This window comes from Coptis chinensis, chromosome 8, assembly GCF_015680905.1.
Source record: "Coptis chinensis isolate HL-2020 chromosome 8, ASM1568090v1, whole genome shotgun sequence".
NCBI lineage: Eukaryota > Viridiplantae > Streptophyta > Magnoliopsida > Ranunculales > Ranunculaceae > Coptis > Coptis chinensis.
The window spans coordinates 67210370-67235163 of NC_141463.1; the positions used below are offsets into that span (position 1 = coordinate 67210370).

The 24794-nt window shown below is 42.3% G+C and overlaps 2 protein-coding genes across 2 annotated transcripts; one reads left to right on the forward strand and one right to left on the reverse strand.

The window, feature by feature from the left end:
• Window positions 1-234: 234 nt before the first annotated feature.
• Window positions 235-20868, reverse strand: LOC147482561 (uncharacterized). Its single transcript, XM_086579343.1, has 10 exons — window positions 20814-20868; window positions 20488-20732; window positions 16170-16347; window positions 2765-2902; window positions 2569-2684; window positions 2210-2462; window positions 1937-2096; window positions 1765-1844; window positions 1612-1661; window positions 235-681 (listed from the first exon to the last, which is right to left on the reverse strand). Exons 1-4 carry the CDS (start codon window positions 20866-20868, stop codon window positions 2766-2768), a joined length of 615 nt encoding a protein of 204 aa, XP_086435469.1. The 3' UTR covers window positions 235-681; window positions 1612-1661; window positions 1765-1844; window positions 1937-2096; window positions 2210-2462; window positions 2569-2684; window position 2765.
• Window positions 20869-21104: 236 nt separating this feature from the next.
• Window positions 21105-24524, forward strand: LOC147482562 (uncharacterized). Its single transcript, XM_086575540.1, has 4 exons — window positions 21105-21481; window positions 22607-22937; window positions 24143-24230; window positions 24359-24524. Exons 1-3 carry the CDS (start codon window positions 21273-21275, stop codon window positions 24227-24229), a joined length of 627 nt encoding a protein of 208 aa, XP_086431666.1. The 5' UTR covers window positions 21105-21272; the 3' UTR covers window position 24230; window positions 24359-24524.
• Window positions 24525-24794: the final 270 nt, after the last annotated feature.

Consider the following 24794-nt stretch of genomic DNA (forward strand, 5'->3'; position numbering starts at 1 on the left):
CTAGTTCATCTGCATGTATATAGAGGATTAACTGCTAAGGCAAGACTAGTTTGAATTTTGGTGAACCAAATCTAAACTTGCGCTGCTGGTTTTCCAAAAAATCCACAGTGCACTTCAAGGACATATAACATACTTTTTTCAGTAAATTCGGTAAAAGTAAACATACATAAAGGACGTAAAATAGATATCTCTATTCTCTACTGGAATCGGGAGAAATAAAATAAGTAATCAACATTTCTTCTAGATCAGTAGATCCATCCCATTGTATACCAGAAAAACTCCAAGCCTGAGAAGAAGAGTCAGCTTGCATGTTTCATATATATACGCCCAGCAAACTTAATTCTTGATAGCTATGCTATGTACAAGCCATTCTTAATTAAGGTTTCCTTTTATTTCACATCTATGTTATTGACAATATAACAAGGCAATCCAAATTCAAAGTATATGTACGTTTATCACCCAGATGAGCAGTTCCACATTCAAAAAACTAAGTACGCTTGAGTTCAATCTGATTGATATGTCGATGAACATAATCCCATCAAGTCTTGCTGATGTTTTTATTGAGCTTGTCATTGTACTCTAGGATCCAACCTTCGACGATTTCAACCTCTTTCTTTCTCTGTGAGACCAACCAGTCGGGATCACTTGCATTTGCAATAAGTATATCGACGCAATGCTAACCTAAAACCACATGCTTTACCCATCAAAATTTTGCTTACAATAGCGCCCCATAATCTTTCTTTATTCTTAAAGGCGGCGATACAATAAAAAAGGTGATGGTTGGTTAAATTTATAAGTTTTGATAATATGGGGTTAACTAAAATTTTTTTGTCATAAGCCCACTTTGTACGATGGCATGGTTATGAACTATAAAACTACTGGAAATGAGTAATGCATGCTATATACCCCTATGGAGATGGTCAGCAGGAGTGGTATTTAAATGCACTGTGTCTTGAGTGCCATCTGGCACGGGCATTAACTAGTTGACAATATAACAAGGCAATCCAAATTCAAAGTATATGTACGTTTATCACCCAGATGAGCAGTTCCACATTCAAAAAACTAAGTACGCTTGAGTTCAATCTGATTGATATGTCGATGAACATAATCCCATCAAGTCTTGCTGATGTTTTTATTGAGCTTGTCATTGTACTCTAGGATCCAACCTTCGATGATTTCAACCTCTTTCTTTCTCTGTGAGACCAAGTTACATACATTGTTATTTTGCTTACAATGCTAACATAAAAAAGGTATCGAAATTTACAACCTGGGGACTAAAATTTTTTCGGTCAATTTGGGGACCAAACTTTTTGCTACAACCATGACTAAATTTCATGGAAAGTGTTTCATAATTCACAAGTTACATACATTGTTATACAACGTGCTAACATGTGAAATGACCATGCTACAACCTCATGACTATGGAAATTTTAGATGTGTGTGAGAAATTTAGATATCATTACACATGTCCCCACATTGCAAAAATTAAAAAGTTTGGTCTCCAAATTGACCAAAAAAAAAAATTAGTCCCTATATTGTCAAAACTTGTAAAGTTCAATACCTTTTTTAATCGTCCGTACAATAATAGAATTCAATAGCCTTAAAATGTACCTTGAGCAGTAGATAGAGCTACGACACTGTCCGATATGTTCTGTAACACTCTGCAATCACATAAGAAAATAGCAATTCCAAAAGTTAATTTTACAACTTAATAGATACATACTATTATAGCAAAAGTGTTACAGGTCTCATTCTGTTTACTACCCTCCGGCGCTGTAGGGGTCTCTGAGTCCATTGGAAAATATGATGTTGCTAGCGAAATTTTTAAGTACTGAAGTTATATTCTGAAACATAATAAATACTGAGGCGTTAGATGGGTTAGAATTGCATAAAGTAATTAAGTATATAATCAAAAGCTAATGATGATCGAACTTACATGACCACCAAATTCAGTTGTGATCCAGTGAGGTCTTGGGGTGATACCATACATTTCTTGGCATTCTTTTGTAAAGTTGTTCAAATCAAACGGCCTTTCATCGAACATCGTTTCATTTTTGTGGTAGCTAGCCAATGGGCATTACCATTTCAGTACATGTCTTCAAAACCATTCAAAATTGAATCAGAATCATACTTCTAAGGGATATAAAGGATGACTCAGAACTTCAGTATGCATGTTTATATATAATTAAGTATATAGAAATGATCCTACCTGCCAGGTCCATCCAAAGTTCTTAGGTGGGTTGTTAGCAAAAACGTTATTACATGGTCCATCCCCATCAAGTAAACTAACTCCTGCACTATATCCAGCAGATATTCTACTAAGAGTATCTGACCCTTCAGGTAATCCATCAATGGCATCACAAACCTTATTAACAGGATAATCTGGAGGAGCATCGTATTGAGCTAAAGCGGAAAAGACAATTTCTATAGCGCCCTTCAGCTCTTCAGTAGATAATAATGGTCTTGAACAAAAAACATAAAAGAGCAAATAATTGAACTGAGCATTTCAAATAACATTTGTGAATAGAGAACAAGGATATTAAGATGGATGACGTAAGGAGTATTAACTGGCAAAAGTTGAATTTTTGGGTTAGGAATGTAAGACCTCCAGGTTCAGCACCAACTCTATCTATTTCAAACCATACAGCATCTCTTATCGTGTTGTAACAGCTCTCACTGGCTTCCTGCATCACCAAATGAAAGCCATATATATCAAGATTATAAGTTAGTTCAAATAATAACAAAGAATCATTCACTGACTTACTCTATAATCTTTCGTGACAACAACATGATATCCATTTTGCGGCGTTATGTACGTCTTCAAAATAAAGAATTGGAGCCGATGAAGCCAGTGCACCCAAGGCAATATGTGGATATTTTAGTCGAAACCACGATGCCAGCACTAAATGTAAAAGTAGGTGAACATTAGTTTGATGCATGTTATTTGAATATTAATAGTGAGATTGGACGTAAGCCCAAAGCTACAGAAGTAAAGCCAAAATTACGAAAGAAACCATTTCAATGGAACAATTCTAGTGATCCACTAGTCCACTACTATAGTTTATTTTGGAAAGAGTAGCCTTCACATTGTTTTCATGTATTCAGGGCAGTATCTCTCGATTTGTAAACCATGTTGGTTGTAAGGGAGTGATATCCTCCTTCAAGAATATCAGGCGCGTATTCGCATGATGGAAATACCACACCGATCTATAGAATCAGATCGCGTCCCCAAGCTAAGAGAACGTTCCAGAACAGTTCGCGCCAGCATGCAAACCAGGCTATAACGTGACTCAATTTATCTTCTAGAAGCAATCATGAACAAAGATACACATGTACAAATCACTGCCACCAGCTACTGACCACTGCCGCAAGCTACTTGCCCAGACTAATAATCCAATTCATCACAGCAGACCTATAAAGACAGTACTCACACGCCTCTTTAAATCTAGACCCCACGTTTGTGATACACTTTACACGTGGTGGGCGAAGATTCACTCTCAACATCTATAAATACCCCTCCTATGAACTACGCCAGACCTGATTCTTCTCTCTCCTCAGAATTGAGAGTAAGATACGTAGGCAGTTCGCTCCTAAGCCGAACTCGGTCCCAATATATAATAACCCTTTCCAATTCCCATTCAATTGTGTATGTAAAGGAAAGTTGAAACACGCCTTTATATTGGCGCCGTCTGTGGTCTCGATTACTTGAGACACCATCTTCACACAAACCAAAAAAACCAAATATCTCAAGCCCATGAAGCATGACAAGCCTCAAAGCTCAAGTTCAAGGCCTCGCAAACCAACTAGGCTTAACCAATGAGGCAAGAAAATGTTGCTCTTCGTGCACAAGTTGACGCTCAACAACAGCCTAACTGGTAACGTCGTTGAGAACGGCATCAACGGAGTTAATTAGCAGATTAATGAGTTGTCGCAACGGATCGACCAGAGCGCAGTACGCAAAGACGCATCCCAGATCGTTTAGAAAATGCTCAAGACATATCGCGCTTCCTCGTTCACCACAGAGGTACTCAGTAAACCCTCTCCTCAAGATTTTGTCCAGCCACGTTTTCTAATGTATGATGACAGCACATGCCCCGGCCAACATGTAGCCCGCTACATTCAAAGCCTGGCCCTTTATAGCTCCCCGGAGTTTGACCATCTTCACTGTCGGCTCCTTCCCGCCAGCCTCAAAGATGGCCCACTTGATTGGTTCTTTTCACTCGAGTCAGATTCGATCAAGACTTTCGAGTAGCTCATTGATTTGTTTGCCAGTCAGTACGTGCACAATAGACGTAAAAAAGCAGATCTGGATTCACTCTTCCAGTTATTATTTGGAGAGGATGAAACCATTCGCCAGTTCCTAGGTCAGTTCAAAGCCGAACTGCTATGCATGGAGAGTGGTCTCAAAGAGTCTTTTGCCACACTGGCATTCTCCAACGCCTGTCGGGTGCGTAACACAGACCTCTCCAGGTCGCTGATGAGGTCGCGTCCAGAAACCCTGTCAGAGCTGTATGCTCGGGTCGACAAATGTATTAAGCAGCAAGAAGGTTTGTGGCACCACGGTCTATCAGATGACCAAGAAGTCACGGTGATCTCTGACGACACTCCACCTGCCAAAAAACGGTCCAGGTCGCAAGCACCCAAATCAAGCAACCGTTTGGATAACAACAGAAAGTTCGTTGTCCTGACACGCTCTCCCAGCTACATACTGGAAAAGATCAAGCGAGCCTCATACTTCCAGCCTAACGTATGACAACCCGCAGACCGACCGACAAGCCCTACTGTGCATTCCACAAAGCAAAATGTCACGAGACCGACGCTTGCTGGGGGCTCAAACATTATCTCCAAGATCTCATTGAAGCAAGACATATAAAACAATACACCAACATTGCTGACGGCGACTTGTGCCACAAGCTTATGGCTGGCCGAGTGCATAGCAGATTTCCACCCCGCCGGGAACACCAAAGCATCCAAGCTCGCTATCGCAGAGAGGACGCCCCATCGACCATTCTCGTCATGATCACCGCCCGCACTCGTCAATTCGTGACAACGGCAGAACTATCCATATGATCACTTTCCCTAGATGATTATGTTACTTCTTCCAGAGAGAAACGAAGGCGTGTCGGGGCTCTTCAAGAAGTCTATCATTTTTCTTCACAAGCAGCACACGCCCCGCGACATTCGGGTCGCCATTCAGGGGATATCACCTTCACAGAGGCTGACCTCACCCCTCACAACGATGCGCTTGTCGTCCACGTCAGGATCAGTGACTAGATAGTTAAGCGCGTCCTGATAGACCCTGGCATAGCTCATGCGACATTTTGTTCTACCACACAATTCAGGAGATGAATCTACCCAAGTCAGTCTTCATAGATCCTATTGCTCCTCTTTATGGGTTCAATGGCTCCAGAGCTGACCCAATCGGTGACATTATACTCCCAGTTTCAGTGGGATTAAGAGAGGATAAAGTCATCTTCAATACGCGTTTCAGCGTCTTGGACATCAAGTTGTCCTACAACGCCATCCTAGGACGGCATTGGATTCATTAAATGTAGGCCGTACAGTCTACACTGCATCAAGTCCTTCGTTTTCCAGGCCCCCGGGGCATGATGGAGCTTCATAGCAACCAGCTCGAAGCCTATCACTGTAATCAAATCCTCTCAGCGAACAAGACCGCTGAGGCCCCAATCAGCATAAGAGATGAGCCCACCAGCTACACTATGGCCAAAGACTTGGTTGCCGAAGTCAGAGGCAACGCACCAACTCAGAGCGCATGAGGCTCTAACAAGAAGGCCTATCCATCTGTACAGACCCCGAAAGTCGCCAAGGCAGCCACTAATTCATTAGTCAAGACACCAGAGATCGCTCCCGTAATCAGTGCTCCACCTGTTCAGACCCCAGAGGTCGCCCCACCAGATCCCATATTGCCAAAATAGCTTCTGCAGCATACTCCAGCCTCTGTTGTCATAACCACAGAAGTCATCCCAGACTCTGTGGTCATAACCATAGAAAACGCTCCAACTCCTGCAGCAACTCCAATCACTCATCAGACCAACAACGCATCCACAGAGCTCAACCCCTCAAAGGACGCTCTCCCAACACAAGCTATGGCACCAGCTGAAGAGAGGCAGCGAGTGAATCTAGGAACGGAAGACAACCCTAAGTTCGTCTATGTAGGGGCTAACCTCGACCCCACACTCAAAGTCCAGCTTGTAAACTTTTTGTCCATGAATAAAGATATTTTCGCTTGGTCGTATATTGACGTGCCAGGTATAGATCCTAGTGTTGCCTGCCATAAGTTGAATGTCAACCCTAGTGCCAAACCAGTTCGACAGCGACCTAGGAGACTATCACTACGATTTCAAAAAGCAATCAATATTGAGGTCGATAAACTCAAGCAAGTCGGGTTCATCCGAAAGGTCGACTACCCAGATTGGATCGCTAACATAGTGGCTGTTCCAAAAAAGAATGGCACGGTTCACCTTTGCGTTGACTTCACCAATGTCAACCAAGAAACACCCAAAGACAACTTCCCGTTACTAAGGATCGACCGACTTGTGGACCAGACCTGCGGCCACGAGCTCCTCTCCTTCATGGATGCCTATAGTGGGTACAACCAAATACCACTTGCAGAAGAAGATCAAGAGAAAACGTCCTTCATTACAGAACAGGGGATTTACTGCTACAACGTTCTCCCATCCGGCCTCAAGAACGCTGGAGCGACGTATCAACGAATGATAACTGACATGTTCCAGGACATGTTAGGCGATACCATGGAAGTATATATTGATGACATGGTCATCAAGAGCAAAAAAGTAGGTGACCACCTCATTCACCTCGAGCAAGCGTTCTCCAGGTTACGCCGAACTCGCATGAAGCTGAACCCAGAAAAATGCCATTTCGGAGCATCCTCCGGCAAATTTCTGGGCTATCAGTTCTCACAGCATGGGATCGAAGCTAACCCAGATCAAATCCACGCGTTCTTGGATATGCCCGACCCGCAGACAAAGAAACAGATACAGAAGCTATCAGGCATGGTTGCTGCACTCAACCGATTCATATCCAGGGCATCAGACAAGTGCCGACTGTTCTTACAACTCCTCAAAAAAGGCGAGCAGTTCTCATGGAAACCAACAGACGGCGAAACGCTGGGGCTTTATCTAGCAATATCAGATTTTTCTATTAGTTCGGTTCTATTCAAGGCAAACAATCAACAACTCAGAGAAACCAATCTACTTTACGATTAAGACACTAACTCCAGCCGAAAAGAACTACTCTTACATCGAAAGAGCAGTTTTAGCACTATTATACTATGCAAGGAAATTCAGGCCATATTTCCAAGCACACCCAATCAAAGTACTCACCGACCTCCCGTTGAAGAAAATACTTCACAAGAAAAACAAGACAACTCGCATGGCGGTTTGGACTGAAGAGCTCGGCGAACATCACAACGAGTTCGTCCCACGCACCTCGCAGAAGGGACAAGTCGTGGTTGATTTCCTTGCCGACTTCCCTATGGACGATCTACATTGGGAGCCAGAGACAAACATCCTACCCCCCAAGCACAACGACAAGACTGTTTGGTCCCTCTTTGTAGATGGTTCCAGCAACCCTGGCGGAAGTGGCGTTGGCGTCGTGTTAGTATCGCCCGCCGGAGTAGTAATGGAGAAATCAGTTCACATCGACTTTGCGACCTCCAACAATGAAGCGGAGTACGAGGCAGTAATTATGGGGCTTAGAATGACGCTACAGCTGGGTGTACAAGAGCTTCAAGTCTTTAGTGACTCGCAACTGATCGTTTGCCAGATTGCTAAAGAGTACACTACCCACGAAGGTAACCTTTCTAAATACCTTAAAGTTGTTAATCAGTTACTTCTATCTTTCAAAAGGGCCACCATGCACCACTTTTTGCGCGACGAGAACCGCCACGTAGACAGTTTAGCCTACTTGGCTACTCAAACACCGAACCGCACCCGAGACAACTCCTCATTGAAGTAGTTGACCGACCTACCTACCAAGTAGAGCACGTCTTAGAAGTCAGTGACCTATGCCCATTCTCTGAGGATCAGATAAGCCAAACATGGATGTAGCCCATCATAGAGTACATTCAGAGGGGAACACTCCTAGTAGAACAGAGCAAGGCCAGGCAGATACCATATCAAGCACGTCGCTATTGTGTTATGAATAACAAGTTGTTTAGAAAATATGATGGAGGACCTCACTTGGGGTGCATAAGTCCAACTCAAGGTCAATTGATTTTGGCCGAGATTCATGAAAAGAATGCGGTAATCATGTTGGAGGTCATTCTTTGGCCCACAAAGCAATCTCTCAAGGATACTTTTGGTCTCGCATGCAGATCGACGCCAAAACATATGTTCTCAAATGCATCAAATGCCAAACCTTTGGCCACAACATCATCCAACCGGCTCGCGAGTTGATCAGCATCGCAAGTCCCTGGTCATTCCATATGTGGGGAATGGACATCATGGGACCATTCATCCCACAGAAAAGCACAGGGTTCCGCTTTGTTTTAGCTGCAACTGATTACTTCACTAAGTGGATCGAAGCAGTTCCTTTGGTACATGTCAAGGAGTCACATGTTAGAAATTTCATTTGGACTCACATTATCACCAGATTTGGTCTGCCATATACCTTGGTGATGGACAATGGTTCCCAGTTCAAAGGCAAAACGGTCAAAGAATTTTTGGCCAAGTGGAAGACAGTTCACGCATTCTCCACTCCACAGTACGCTCAAAGCAATGGTCAAGTAGAGGCCAGCAATAATGCCATATTAGAAAACTTAAAGAAAAAGATAGAAAAGAACAAGAGCCAATGGCCAAACCTGCTAGAGAATATTCTGTAGGCTCATCGCACCACAACTCGCTCCAGCACAGGCGAATCACCTTTCTCCTTATGTTATGGCACAGAAGCTGTTATTCCCACCGAACTGACAATCACAACAACTAGATCCGAGCTTGTCAGGACATAATGACTCGGTCTTAGCCCGAGAGGTTGATTTGTTGGAGGAACGCCGCGACCTGGCAACTATCAGAGTGGCATCGTATCAATAGATTCTAAAGAGGTCCTACAACAAACGAGTACATCCTAGATCCTTCCAACTTGGTGATCTAGTTCTGAAAAAGACACAGGATGACTCTAAACTAACAGCAACATGGGAAGGACCGTACATAGTGGACCGAGTTGTTGGCAATGGGGATTACTGGATCAAGACACAAGAAGGGAAACCACTACCACGACCCTGGAACACTTACTTGTTAAAGAGATTTTATTAATAAAAATTCAGTCTTGTACACAATCATGTTTTTAATCTTTGTCAATTCAGATAGTTTAGTTACATTCGTATTGTCAACCACTCTATTTAAATCCTTCTAGGATCAACTCCGTGAGAGCGCTCTCAGTGAGCAGAACGCCCTCAGGGCCTACAAACGCTCTCAGCGAGCAACACGCCTTCAGAGGTCAAATACGCTTTTCGCGAGCAGAACGCTCTCAGGAGCTTACAGGCTCATAATCTCTCCAAACCTCGCTCAGTTGAGGACCTATACTTCTAGGATCAACTCCGTGAGAACGCTCTCAGTGAGCAGAACGCCCTCAGGGGCTACAAACGCTCTCAGTGAGTAACACGCCTTTAGAGGTCAAATACGCTCTTCGCGAGCAGAACGCTTTCAGGAGCCTACAGGCTCATAGACTCTCCAAACCTCGCTCAGTTGAGGACCTATACTTCTAGGGTGAACTCCGTGAGAACGCTCTCAGTGAGCAGAACACCCTCAGGGGTTACAAACGCTCTCAGCGAGCAACACGCCTCCAGAAGCTTAATACGCTCTTCGCAAGCAGAATGCTCTCAAGAGCTTACCAGCTCATGGCCTCCCTAATTCTCACTAGTTGGGGACCTATACCTCTAAGATCAGCTCAGGGAGGTCGTTCTCCTGAGCAATACTTCACAAGCATAACACTTTCTTAAACTAAATCTCAGAGGCGTACCACAAGCGCCATACACAAAATAATAACTACAAGTAGGCAAGCAAAACATGGAATTACATATACATTCACCAATCGAATTACCCGGCCAATGCCAGGAAGCCAGTTCCAATCCACCGATCTGCTGGGTCTACCCAGAAAATCCAGATCGGTTTTTTGAATAATGGGAGCAAAATTAATGAACTGCCACTTCGTGGAAACCTGTTCTCAGTATCAACTAAGGCGAATTGTTTAGGCAAGCCTGAAAACACAGCTCTGTTGTTTAACTCTCATAGAGAAGAGAACACACAAAACAGTTATCCAACTTAAACATTTTTCAAAAACAAGATGAGAAATCACCATCAAGGAGCAACCACAACATGTTTATCCTCTGGGGCAGCACTGGTTGACGGAGGGTGCCTTGCCGATCTCAGCACAATGCGCATATCCAGTACCCTGGTTTCCTTGTGCCTTCTTCAACTGGAAGTATTTCTCATCCAGTTCGGCATACTGAGCACAGGCCGTGGTATACACATCTTGAGCTTTGTGTGCGACCCCCTGACATTGCTTGGCGTACTCAGTGACTTCCGCTAACTTTCCTTGCAGATCAGTCATCGCTGCAACAAGCTTAGCGTTCTCATCCTCAGCCGCACGGTACTTATCTGTCATGACGTCCAGCTTCATCTTGTCAACTCCCCACGCAGCTCGCAGACATCCCATCTCGACTCGGGAGTTGACATCAGTATCAGCAGGGTGCTACACAGCATTCTTCAGTTTGTCATACCCCGCCAGAAACTACAAGGACAAGTTCAAGGTTACGATCCCTTACGAAATAGAGTGACAAGCCTAACAAGTAAACACTCACCAAACAATTAGCCATGTCCATGGTGCCCAGGAGCGTGTCCATATCTTCATCCTCAATCTCAGCTTTGTTGTCGTCCAGCATGATCCCCTTTAGCAGACTGGTCGCTATGGGCGCCGAGTGGAAGTTGCAGTTAGAGCCTTTCACCGCACGCTTCTTCCCCGTTCTCCCCATATAGTAGAATTCGCTCCCCACATCCCCGATATGAGGAGGCAAACTCTCACCAGCGACGTGATGACCTTTGCCCCTGTGTCGCTAGCTCCTCCTCAAGAGCGATTAATTGTCGTCGACTTTGCCGAGGCGACCTGAAGACAATGCCACCCGTCGCGCGACCTGAACTCCTGGGTCGCTTGTTGCTCTTGGCCCCTGACGCTACAACTTTTCTTTTGCCACGATCTCCATGAACAAGCGGGTGGAACTCCATTTCTTCCATTATCAGAGGGGAGCTCTCTCTCAAACTCCCTTCTCCCTTGACATATTTGCGGCACCTGGCCATAAATAAACCTACGCAGGACGCAGGTTAAATAAACAAACCTCAGGTTCCTTTTCAACAAAACAAAAGGGAGGGACAGTCAAACAGAGAAGCCAAACGTACCTGAGTAAACCGACGAAGTAAACGACGCAACACAGTCGAGAGAAGAGACGCGGTAGCAAGAAGAAAAGCAAAGGAAGAGCAAATGTCTTTGCTCTTCCAAGAACACTACTACTTATGGTAAAGTAACGTATCTTCCCAAGACTGGTCATGATGGCATCGAGACGCCAAAATGGCAGGCCACCTGGCAGCCATCATGTCATGTCTCCCGACCACCCATATTCTTACACGTGCCACGCACGCATACATTGTAACTCAGGTAGCTCCCGGGTAGAGAACGCCCCTTGCGTCCTCAAGACATGTGCGACCTACACTGTTTAAATTGAATAACAAGCACGACAGACCAGCAAAGTCATAGGTCATCGAGACCGTACCCTCTATACGACAAGTCGCAACAGCATACACATACTTGCAGAATGCAAACATTCATATCATACACAATACTACTTATATTAAGCAAAACAACATATTTCACATTCATGAAAAGGAGCGAACTGACGACCTCAGGGAAGCCTCAGTTTGCAGACTAACCGAGCTGCTGAGAATACTTAGGAAATCCAACTCAGTTAGCCACTAGTCATCATAATCACAGGCAAAGAAGAAAAGCGAGCTGCCCCGGTCAATCCAGGAAACCAGCTCTATTGTTTACTACCAAAGGCCAGTTATAACCACAAACACTAACAACTTTTTCAAACAACATCATCAAAGTTTTCTGCAAGGAGGACATTCAACACTTGGGCAGAGCTCAAATCACTAGAAGATGCCACAACTGCCTCGGTAATGGCCACATTCAGCTCGCCAGAACCTTAAAGTTGATCATTCACCACACCAGTAATAGGGGGAAGCACGATTGCAGGAACAGTGCTAGCATCTTTGAGTAGCTCGCCCCCGCGTTCTCCGGCTCTCGCTTCCTCCCCCCCGCAGGTCGTCACATTTTCTTCCAGGTTCCACCTTAGCACGGATGGCGAGATAGGCCTCTTTCGCATGCAATGTGGAAGTTTTACATCGTTCCGCATAGGCTTTCGCTGCGACCAGCTGGCCCTTCAACGCCTCTACCTCATGCTTCAGCTCGATCGACTCATTCACGGCAGATGTCTTCTCCAGCATCAAGGCAGTGAGTTGGGGCTTCAAAGCGTCTAGTTCTTTCTTCTCAGACTATTGCACAGCTCGAAGATTCGAAAGCTCGTCCCTCAGCGACTCGACCTCTGTCTTCTCCAGCTCAGCGAACTAAGCGGTCGTCTTCAGCTTCTGGTACCTAGCGATCAACTGCGACAACTCGCACAGGATATCACGTTAACATCAAACAACAACATATAACACAATAAAACAGCCAAGTTTTAACGCAAAAGTTACTCACCAGGCACATCGCCTTATCCATCCCCCTTAGATTCGACTCCAGCTCCATCGCGATCCGTGTCTTTTTTTCTATCACCGGTCGGCCATTATACTCTCCAGCAAACAAGCAGCTATGGGTGTGGACTTGTAGCTGCAGTCCGACCTCCTCACATAGCGCTTCTTCCCAGTCACTTCATCTATATACATCAGGTTGCATTCCAGCTCATCTTTCCCAGCACTAGAGTGCCCCTTACCAGTCTCTCTCATACCAACCTTCCCCTTCATCTTGCCAGAAGTATCTCCAACAACCCTGGTCGGAGTGACCTCTGGGGTGTCCTCACCCAGAACGATGAAGTCGGGCATCGGTCTCGCTCTCGAGCTACGAGCTGCCCTGCCCCCAGTTCGCCCTTCACCACCCCCTAGTGTAGTCTCAGCTACCCTCGCAACCTTGGAAGGTCGAGACTCTGGGTCGTTACCCTTCCTCGTCGACAAGCGAGGTTCAGGGATTTCAAAGAGAGAGTCCTCCAAATCGAATGGAGAGTCCTTTTGACCCTGCCCAACTCCCGATCCAGACGTACCAGCACCTCCGGCGGGTCACTTCACCCCAGTACGACCGCGGTTCTTATCTTCCCTAGTCACCAGATCACTCTGACACTTTTCCATCACAAGGTTCCTCGACGTTCTCCCGCTCACCTTACCTCGCGCCCTGCTCTTTTGCACCTCCCTTTTCTCCCTAATCGCAGGTCCGCCTCGTTCCTTAAAGAAATGTGCGACTTCCGGAAGCTTCGCTTGTTTCTCAACTCGAGTCAACCTAGCGAACTTCTCAATCACCTTTCGGCTCGTCTCCATTTCTATGGAGATATCTGCAAAGACAACAAAATAGTAATATCAGTACAGCTCAACTAACGCAAGATCAATATTCTTAAAGAGCGTACTGGTACCCACCAGTAAAGTCGCATATTTTATTTTCCACACTGAACCCGCTCGCATAGTAGTTTCCCACAAGCAGAAATGGTCTTTTATCCCAAGACTCATTACTCACACCATCCAAAATGCTCGACAGCTTAGCTCGGGTTTGCAAGCTAAAGTTAAGCGACCGAGATCGTTTTAGGGAGTAATGTTCAATAATATCAGCGACCTCTATCCGGTATTCACCATTGGCGTTTAGCAAGTCAAACACCTTGAACAACCACCACGTGTTACCCACAAACTGAATAGGTGCTTTGCCATAGCGGTTCAAGAATTCACAAACCAGCTTAGAGAATGGTATCGTCATATGCGCGCTCAGCTGCCCCTCACAGACGATAACCCCATAGTTCGGTGGGGTATACCTATTGCTAAAGACCAGAGCATTCTGTGCAGGCTCATGGATCTCCAGACCGCTTACGGTTATCCCATATTTTTTCCTTTAATAGGGGAATGCCCTCAAAGTGTGTCTGTCCACGCCTTTTAGCGGTACCACCGACGCCGACCCTCCCTGCGATTGACAGTGAAGTGCTTCAAAGACCCACGATGCAGATCGAGCCTCATCTTCCCCACTTCCGCCTCCTCAACTGCTTCATCTTCATCACCAGCCTCACTCACCCCACACACCGACTCATCTTTCTCTTCCTCCTCATCAGCCCAACCAAGAGAAACTTTGCGGACCTCATAAGATCGCGTATCATCTGAGTCAGACATCTCTCTTTCGCCCTAACGATTCTAGCCACTAGTAACTAAGCAAACGTTCTAACAACTCTAGAGCAAAGATTAAGCACGAAGCAAGAAGCAAGAGTTCAACAATGGCAGAAAACTAACCTGAACGCTGTTGCGGTACTGACTTATTTTCTACAAGGCGAAGCAGCAAAGTGATGTTTCAAAAATCGCAAGCGTAATCTTTGAACAACCGCCCCTCCAGTTTCCAAGGCATCATGATTATACCCTAGCCCTAACCGCACATGGCTTCCAACAAGCTGTCCTGTCTTTTCAAATCCCGAAAAAATGGGGTGGCACGTTTTTTTTTACGAATCGCCTTTCGATCCTCTCACGCGGATTTAACACGTGTCGAACATCTACGCCACTCCGCGGGATAACACAGGTCGTTCTCCTTAACTAGTCAGGTATTTCCAACTCTAACATGCTCCGCACGCGCTACCATTTTCTCTCAGCAAGCCGCTTCCATGACCGGCACACCCTACTGAGAGGGGATTGTGTAAGGGAGTGATATCCTCTTTCAAGAATATCAGGCGCGTACTCAGTATGATGGAAATACCACACCGACCTGTAGAATTAGATCGCGTTCCCAAGCTAAGAGAATGTTCCAGAACAGTTCGCGCCAGCATGTGAACTAGGCTATAACGTGACTCAGCTTATTTTCTAGAAGTAATCATGAACAGAGATGCACATGCACAAATCACTGCCACCAGCTACTGACCACTACCACAAGCTACTTGCCCAGACTAATAATCCACATCATCACAGCAGACCTATAAAGACAGTACTCACACGCCTCCTTAAATCTAGACCCCACGTTTGTGATACACTTTACACGTGGTGGGCGAAGATTCACTCTCAACATCTATAAATACCCCTCCTATGAACTACGCCAGACCTGATTCTTCTCTCCCATCAGAATCGAGAACAAGATACGTAGGCAGTTCGCTCCTAAGCCGAACTCGGTCCCAATAATAACCCTTTCTAGTTCCCATTCAACTGTGTATGTAAAGGAAGCTGAAACACGCCTTTACATTGGTGTTATGCATGTTCTTGTTTTTAGCTAAAACCCGCCTTTACATTGGTGTTATGCATGTTCTTGTTTTGAGCTGACTAGCTATGCTCTTGTGCGTGGAAAATCATGTTCAATGGGATGTTTCTGACACGCACATTACGTGCTGGACAGGCATGAGTATGTTGTTACAGCAATTTGACATGCTCTTGTTTTGGCCAGTGCAAACACGCCTTGGTTATGATCCGGGTCATGACCTGCAAGTTTTATTTTTGCTCATATATACTTAATACTTGGCCAGCTTCTAGGAGCAAAAATTTCATGTATACGGTGAAGCAGCATCAGTAGCAGGGTACGAAAATCAAACTGGCAACAATTTCAACACGGCAAATACGGCTCTACCTTATTCTCTAGTTTTACGTAATGAAGTTGGATTCAATTTATGTCAATGTTGTTTGCTTTTTACTTGGTAGTATTTGTTATTTTGTATGGTTTATCTGCCTCGTGATTTTTCCCACTCTATATTTTTTAAGCGTAACCCCTGCCTTACCGTATAAGCTCCAACGTTTGCTTCCTTAATTACTCCACTCATGCATTTTTGGCTCTCCAAAGATCCTTGCATTTTTAGGTCGTTAACTGTTTATTTTTATTCAGTAATGCAATTTCCTTATATACAGACAAAAGAGAACAAGTTCGCTTACTTCCACCATAGGATCCTCCAACAACGATCACCGGGGAATTCTCTGCTGATAAATTCCTCTTCAGGTCAATAATTAACTCTGCATAATCTGCCAAAGCTTGTGTGGAGCTGAAGTAACCAAGAAGGCTAGTGTTTCCCAATGCTTCTTTGAAAGAAATTGAAGCTCCGTAAAAGCGATGCTATAACAGCACAGCATGACAATGCAGGAAACAGAATCATGAAAATGAAAATGGTATGCACTATATACATCCAATTTTTTCCCAATGCAATCCCATATACTTTGATTTTTGATTTTGTGAATCTGTATGTCACAGCCCAAATTTCTAAACAATTAAAAAAAATGAATATTTGAAATATAAATATCTCAAACATCACTATATTCAATTGTCTAAAAATCCAGACTATGACGGGGTGGATACTACACATGCCAAAACCGAAAACCCATATCATAAAAGAATCTTAACAACAAAAATAATCTCCAAAATTCTCTTTATTACTTTATAAAAAATCTATCTTCCGTCCTAATAAAACATCAAACCACTCTAAGAATAACAGGTCTTCAACATCGTATTTTCATGTCATATGAAAAGAAAACTACGTTATTACATACTTTCAAAAGATCAGACCTAATAAAATAACCTCCCGAACTGCTCCAGACAAGAATCCAAATCACATGCCGCGGTTCCACTGCCTTCCACCTATGTTCCCAAGAACACACCCACGTTGCCAAAACAAAGCAAACATGGGTCAGCAAAATAGAATTTGCTGGTATGAGTAGACTAACCACATAAAACCATTATTATACTTTAATTATCCAAACAATCACTTTATATTTCCCATAACTTAATCTTTTTCAGTTTTGAAGACAGGTAGTTCCGTCATTTCAACCGGCATAGTTTCCCAAGCAAGACTTCCATTCTATTAACTCATTATCATAACTCGTTATTATAACTAGGTAAGTGAATTAAAACCTACTGATATCCACTTTTGGATAAGGGTAGGACCGCGTCCCTGCACAAAATGTTATTAAGTCTTACCCTCCTGCAAAAGAAAGTTAGAATTTCTATATAACCTACGTAGATATTATATTAGGTATTCAAAAGTAAACCCAAACACTTGCATAATCAAATAATATAACTAACCCGCAAGGTGAATATTTTAGTTCCTCTCTAGGGCAGTCCAAAGAATCTGGTCATTCATGGCACATTCAATGAATACCCGGGTCATTCATAACACATTCAATGAATACCCATATATAACGCTAATGGGCCATTTATAACACATTCAATAAATGCCCACCTAACATATGACATCAACAGTCATAAAACTAAATTCCAAAACTTGAGGCGTGGAGAGTTCTGAAAGAGGTGGTAAATTTGGTTTACGCATTATTGAACCTTATTGCATATATTATTTCAGAGAACGTAGGAGTATCTTGTTTCATGTATTGTTGGTTTACGCGTTATTAATATACCGATGTCTAAGTGTCATAACGTTGCATATCATAAAAACTGAAACATCACATAGTAGTTAATACACATACACACGTATACATAAAGGTCTTAGCCTAAAGCCAAGCATGCAAATAGTCCTAGGCCTATCCTAATGGACCGAATTATAATCCGAGGTAAAAGTCAACTTTTGGGTCAAGTGGTCAAAGTCAATCCTGGTCAAAGGTTTGACTGGTCATCAGTCAACCGGTCAAGGGTCAACAGCAGTCAAATAGTCTAAACTTATCTAACTCCAAAAACCCAAAAGCCCAAAGTCTAATACAAAAATCCAAATTTGAAAATCTAAACTAAAACCCATAAGCCCACCCACGATTGGGCCCAAGCCCAAATCGAGATTTACTGTTCATCTTCTTCTTCCTCCAGCCACTCTCGCCACCACCGGCCATCTAACAAGACTCATGGTTTGATCCAAACCACACTATGAGTGGTTGGTTCGCCCAACCTCAAACCCCAAACCAAGGGTCGTCTCCCCTCGGTGCCATCAACTCTCTCCACCACCGTCCACCACCACCGGATCGACCACTCGCCGACCCTCCCCACCTAATCGAAAATGCTCCCTTCAAAACCCCTATAACATTAACCAAAGCAAGAACCTCAATTCTTAAATTCAAATCCTTCAACCAAAACTAGATCCGGGAATTTCGACCTCCATTAAAGCTTGTTCAAATCTTCAACCACACCCTCTCCAAAGACCCAAACAACCACCAACAAATCAACAATCAAAGCTACTGCCCTAACCTTACAACAAAACCAACAAAACAAATCATTCCAACAATCAAAAATCATGGCTTAATTTGGTTTGTTTGGCTTATTATATCTGCTCCTCCTGAGCTTTAACATCCCCATCTCACGACACCAACAAATCGCCGTCAATCAAAACAACAACAATCACAACAACAAGATTCAAGTTCAACTAATCTACGGGGCGACTCGGGCTCGCCTCCATTAATAAAGCTCCGAGTTCGAATGCTCCAAACGATTTCAATTCTCCAATTTGAGTTTCCGCGAGTTTTAACAACACGACGTGGCCTTGAATAAAAAATAGAGAAAACGCATAAATAAAATGGAAACATTGGACTGAAATAAATATCTCTGTATACACGTAAAACAACTGTAGGTTTAATAAAAACAAAATAGCTACTCACCTTTAGTGCGCTCCGACTATCAACCAGCTACCAGAAAAACCTTCATTTTTTTCTTTCAGTAAAATCTCCCCCTTTTTTTCTCTCCTCTCTATAAAACTCTCGCTGTGTTTTTTTTTGACCAACCCTATTCTGTTTTCTTTCTGTTAAAAAAAAACAAAACCCCCGAAATAGGGAAGAAGGTTTATCCCATAAACCCACTTCTCTTATTTCCACTAACACTTATCCTATTTTATTTATCTATTATCTATTATTATTATTATTATGAAAAAGAATAAAACACGGGGTGTTATACTGTAAGCATTGAAACTATGCATAATATGCTTAGTATTTGTTGAAATATGTAGTGTCGGTCTCACACTTACTTGTTGCTATTTTGGTTATTCTATCTCTAGTATAAATATATGTATTGTAGGTTAGAGTAATATATATACTCTAAACCCTATCTTCTTCTTGTGCTTCCATCATTTCTTCTTCTTTTTCTACACACTCAATCCCTTTAACCTAACAAGCTAACCACCATATGTATCTCCTAGCATAAATAACAATATTTAAAACTATCCCAACAAAACCTTAAAATTTGAAAGTTAAGACTAGGATTTGAAATGCCAAAAAGGAGATTGAGTAAAAATGCACAGTAATAACTGGGCGGCAGAACACCATACCGCCCCTTGCTCTAAAACATCCTCCAAAGTGGAAATCTATTTTAGCATTCCTCAAATTTGAAATCGTCTATGGAGGCTGCAAAACGAGCAGGCATTTGACTCATTTATCACTACACCTATGAAAATAGGATAAGAGGCTGTAGTGGAGATCTCAAACTCAAGTACACAAATGTGTCAAACCTGTACGGAAGTATTAGCAGCGAATCAAATATTTATTAGCCCGTTAACTACTCTTCTAAAGAATATCACAACCAAAAACGTTGTTACTTTGACATCTCTATCACTGTATAAAAGATTGAAGAACTGCGCAAAATTTGACGGCATAAACCTTTGAAATTAAAAAACTAGACAACCTAACTTTGATTGAGTTGAACCTCGCAATTTTGACCTTGAATGTCATTGAACCAATATAACTATATAAGAGATGATTTGGACACTCAATACATGCATAAGATGGAAGCATGCTACTAGAATAATCACAGTTGCTTATATTATAAGCTGCCTTTTATTCAATCGTAAAATACACTGGATGCATAATTTTTAGGTGAAGGGGCGCCGGTTTATCCACATCCACCCATAGATGGATCCAGGGAGGTGTGATACACCCCCAAAGATTTGGAAAAGTAACATAATGTATTAGTAATTTGCCAGAAGAATAACCAAACCAAAAGGATTCGCAACCCGAAGATTTTTACAAAGGTTCTATTACCGCACCCCTAGTTCAATTACTGAGTTGTATATACTCTTGCACCCCCAGGAATCCTGGTTCCGTCTCTTTATTCCACAAAGTGATGAGTCCCTCATGTACACGACCATTTTGCTTCCTGCTGCCCAGCCTACTTGTAGATGTGACTGGGTTCATCTAGAAGAGACATATGAGCAACTGGACGCGCACGGAGCTCTATGATGACTCTTTCACTTGGTGGTCTTGGCCTACATGTTTCGAAGTACATACACCTGACTAATTCTCAGGCAACTAATTAAGCACTCAAACACCATACCTCTATGTACACTAGGAGAGCTTTGAAATGTGGTGCGTTTTCTGGCATGAACCCACAGTAAGATGCAGCATCTTTAATACTCTCCTCATCGCCTGTGTAGACAAATATAGGAGAGCTAGTATTTGCTCCACCCCAATATTTAGAGTTTATGATATACCTTTGCTGAAAGGTTCCATAGCTTTCTGGTGCATAATTAAAATGATCAAGTGTTTGTGTGTAGAAACGAATTTCCCAGTCCGGTGATGCTTCAGGTTATACATCACTGATCTCCGCTGTTTTCATTGACAAACCAAGCCTTGGAACAGGCCAATATTCCGACGACACACATCTCACAAAGAGTAGGAGCAATGGAAGCAAATGTCTTGATAGTCGTTGATCCATATTAGACGTCCAACTTAATAATTTCGCTTACTAAATGTAATCGGTTGCGTTTAATATATGTATAACACATTGTTTTGCACCGTGACTTACTATGCCATGTTGATTCTGTTTGGAAGGATGCAAGTTGGTTTTTATACCATACCTTAATTCGTCGAAAACTTACTACAACTTTGTTTTGCTAAACGACGAGGATTTGCTTTAAAAATGTCCCATGAATCCGGCCACCTGTTTATATAATTATATTCTATGTTGAGACTTAGGGAGAATCGATATACAGTCCATTTCTGTTTTGGACGAATTTTGATCGAACACATAAGTCTAATAAATGGGCCAACCCAACCCAACCCATCCTTGAAACTTACAAAGTCTACAACCTGACACGTAGAAACCCCTTACATACAGGCATGGCGGCGAAATTTATCGCAGCGCCATCGCCTATTTTTTCAACTCACTACCTAATCGGGTATTTGGGTCGGACCTCCAGATGGGCTTATTCTTCTTCTTCGTCACATGCTCGACCCGATAAGCTTGCTGATCGTTTGTCTTCCGTTATTGACGCTGTTAATGATCGTAAACTCCCTCCTGAACTTCGTGGTCAACGTAACGCCGTCAGGTATTATGTTTGTGGATGTCATTGTTTACTTATATTTATAAATGCTCAAGAAGAGAAGGGCTGTTTTTACCACCATCATTTGTCTTGGTAAAGTATGTAGAGACATTTAACTCTTGCTATCCTCATGAGCATGTCAAGATTTTAGATAGAGGGTAAATTTTTGCTGTTCCAGCTTGCCACAAAGATAACAATTCTAAAATAATTGGTTTCTCTCTTTGGTCTGCAACATGTTTTAATAAATATAGAGATATTGGAAATTTGGTAGAGTTTAAGTGTTATCCTCTTTTTGAAATCAAGAAACCTTCCTCTGACAGATTTCTTGGTTTCAACATATTTTATCTTATATTTTTTTTTTGTTTAAATTATTCCATAAGTATTTCGCGTACCAAACATACAAGGAGTTTCTTTAACAATCAACTTTTAACAAGTAGTAGAGCATCCTTCTCCGCTCTCTGAAGGAGTAATCTTCATCGAGAATATAGGGGATACTCAAGTAGTAGAGCATCCTGAATAAATTTTCCCGTGAGCCCATGCAAATTGTCTGTTTCTTATCATTTTTATTGTTGCTAATTAATCTGAAATCCTTATTAATCGAGATAATATTGAACCAGTCCTTGGATTCATTTGTGGCCATGGAGGAGCCGTATGAAGTCACAATTGTGTGGGGCCTCAGAGTTCTTATTCAGACTCTGGTGGTCCATGTGTATGATAGGTCCTCCCATGCCCTGAGAAGGCATTAATTCGAAGACTCGACAGCTTAGGCATGATCATCAGACAATAGCACCCCGTAGCCTGTGGGAGACCTCGTTGCTAGGAAATGCACCCCCTGGAAATAGGGCATTTTATTAGTGAAACCATACTGGAAGATAAAGCCAGTGTTTTTGGGATCTAGTGATGCAGAGGAGCCTCGAATTTCCTTATTGTTTATGTTGTTTGATATATACTCATTTCCTTATACTCAATCACTTCATAGAAACTGGAGAATATATGAATTCTGGGGTTAAATATGTTTCTAAATGGCTTTTGCATGGCTTGCATATGAGAGCTAGGACATAGCATTGATAAATTCATCCTGCTCTGTATATGCCTCGGCTTGTTAGTGGTAGTGACTCTTCATTTTGACAGGTCAGAAACTGACATTATCAATGTTGTTGAACAAAGAATATGGCATTCCATGGAAGAAGGGCAATTCGAGAATTTACCAGGAAAAGGGAAACCCCTTAACCTTGATATTAATCCCCATGCAGATCCTGCAGAAGATACATTGTATAAAATTCTCTCGAGAAATAAATGTGCACCAGAGTGGGTTGAACTGAACAAGGAGATACGGAGCAATATTACAGAATGGCGTCTGTCCCTAAAGAAAGCAGAGGCAAATAGATTGGATGGAAATTACTCCAAATGGATTGAAGCTTCTGAAGCTTTGAAGCAACATATCCATGTCATCAACGATAAGGTGAGTTATTGTCTTGGTAAATTGTGTTTGACATGTAACATATGAATCATATGATGTATCTAGTGACTTGGAAAAAATTAGAAACAACTAAAACAAGTGCCATATACAACTTCAGCCTGCCAAATTTATATGTTTGGACTGAGCAGACTGAGTTCTGGAGTGGTCATCTACTGCTAAACATAGTTTCATTGCATCAACTAATATGGTGTCTACATATGGCACCTAATTTGAATAGCATCTATACAACATGGGCCTTCATCTATATAATAGGTAAAATATAGAAAACAAGTCACTTCTTCACCTGATGTTTCCTTTTGCAAGACAGCCATCTACTTTGTTGGTTCATAAAACGTATATGTATCTGGTTGACCTCATGTTCCCTAACCACTAGTCCAAATTAAAGTCCTAGAATAATTGTTTCTAGATTCATGAAAAGCTTCCTTTTTGGTGATGCACGGGATGATGATTTTAAGTGATAGTTACAGACTTACCGTGGTGGTGTGGGATTGAGAATATCGGAGACTTTGCTGTATGCTACACTTTGGAGTATATGGTGTTGCAGGAACAATTTGGTATTCAGGAACAAGACTGTCAATGCCGATAGACTGGTGGTGGGCATTATAGCTCTAGGTGGGAGGTGCAATTATTACTAATAGAAATTACAGAGTTCAAGATATCATCGTGAACTGGAAGTACTTGTTCAGAGACTAACTTGAAAAGTTATTTCTGGTATTTTGTGGCATATCGTAAGTTGAATTGGTTTGTATTGGTCTTAATGTTCCCTCTGTAGACTCTGGTGACCTCTGCTTCACCATTTCTTCTTAAACTTTTGATCATCCTCAATAAAATGCTGATTCTCAATAATAATAGTAAAAAAAAGGTTACAGTGCTGGCTGCCGTGGCTACTCTGACAGAGGATCATGGTAGTGGAGGTGGTGGTGTTAGTTTAGGAACACAGAGGATGACGGAAAAGCGAAAGTCAGGCAAAACTGATGAGCTGAAATGTTTCTGGTAAAAATTACACATCTAAACCAGGCAACTGATCATGATTTTTGGAACTCTATATCATTCTCTTGTTTTGTATGTGTATATATAAGACAAACAATATGTCTCATTGCCAACCATCTTAAATTTGCTGTCAATATTGTCACTTATTAGTTTTAAAATTTCCTTCAAGTTATAAAATGAGTTTGTATCTATTGCAGGTTTTTCGCTATAATCTTATTGTGCCTTTTGGTCGTCAGATGTTTGGACTCAAGTGGGAGAAAGAATTAGATCGATTGAAAGAATGATGTAACATTCTTCCTCTTCTTTCTTCTTCTTCTTGAATAATGAATGATGTATTGCAAAATAATCTACCAGAGCAGTCATCTTTTACAGGTTAATCATTTTTTGTTTCTCTTTTCCCTCCCCACATGCAGGCTGTGTAGCAGCTCAAACCAATTTTATCAGACGAGGACTTCGTGAGTATGAATTGTAGAATTAGGGATATCACTGTACTGAATGTATCTACTGGGGCTCTGTACTAAAAAGTATGATGCGAGAAAACTATTACATTTACGAGTATTATATACATGTTCTAATGTACTACTGCAGCAACTTACTGACTCATACAGTCATACCCTCTAACCAGAAAAGAAAACAACATGAGTACTCAAACAACATCCCCCAATTTTCCAATTTTAAACTTTGGGGAAATATGCTTTTTGTGAAACACAAGAACCACACCGCTGTTTTTTTTTACCATACAGAGCATAATTACTAAAAATAATGTCACAGAAAATCAAGAAAGTTTTCTATATATCATTCATGTAGTCAACAGTTTTCTATATACATTGTTATCATTACATACGTAGT

What these genes read in the sequence shown, in the direction of transcription:
- LOC147482561 (XM_086579343.1), bottom strand. Translation starts at nt 20,868, where the DNA reads ATGGATCAACGACTATCAAGACATTTGCTTCCATTGCTCCTACTCTTT. An exon ending in GCTCCTACTCTTTGTGAGAT is followed by an intron (nt 20,733 to 20,813) that starts GTGTGTCGTCGG and finishes TATAACCTGAAG; the next exon opens with CATCACCGGACTGGGAAATT. An exon ending in TGGAGGATCCTATGGTGGAA is followed by an intron (nt 2,903 to 16,169) that starts GTAAGCGAACTT and finishes TTTTACATTTAG; the next exon opens with TGCTGGCATCGTGGTTTCGA.
- LOC147482562 (XM_086575540.1), top strand. Translation starts at nt 21,273, where the DNA reads ATGGCGGCGAAATTTATCGCAGCGCCATCGCCTATTTTTTCAACTCAC. An exon ending in GGTCAACGTAACGCCGTCAG is followed by an intron (nt 21,482 to 22,606) that starts GTATTATGTTTG and finishes TCATTTTGACAG; the next exon opens with GTCAGAAACTGACATTATCA. An exon ending in TCCATGTCATCAACGATAAG is followed by an intron (nt 22,938 to 24,142) that starts GTGAGTTATTGT and finishes TATCTATTGCAG; the next exon opens with GTTTTTCGCTATAATCTTAT.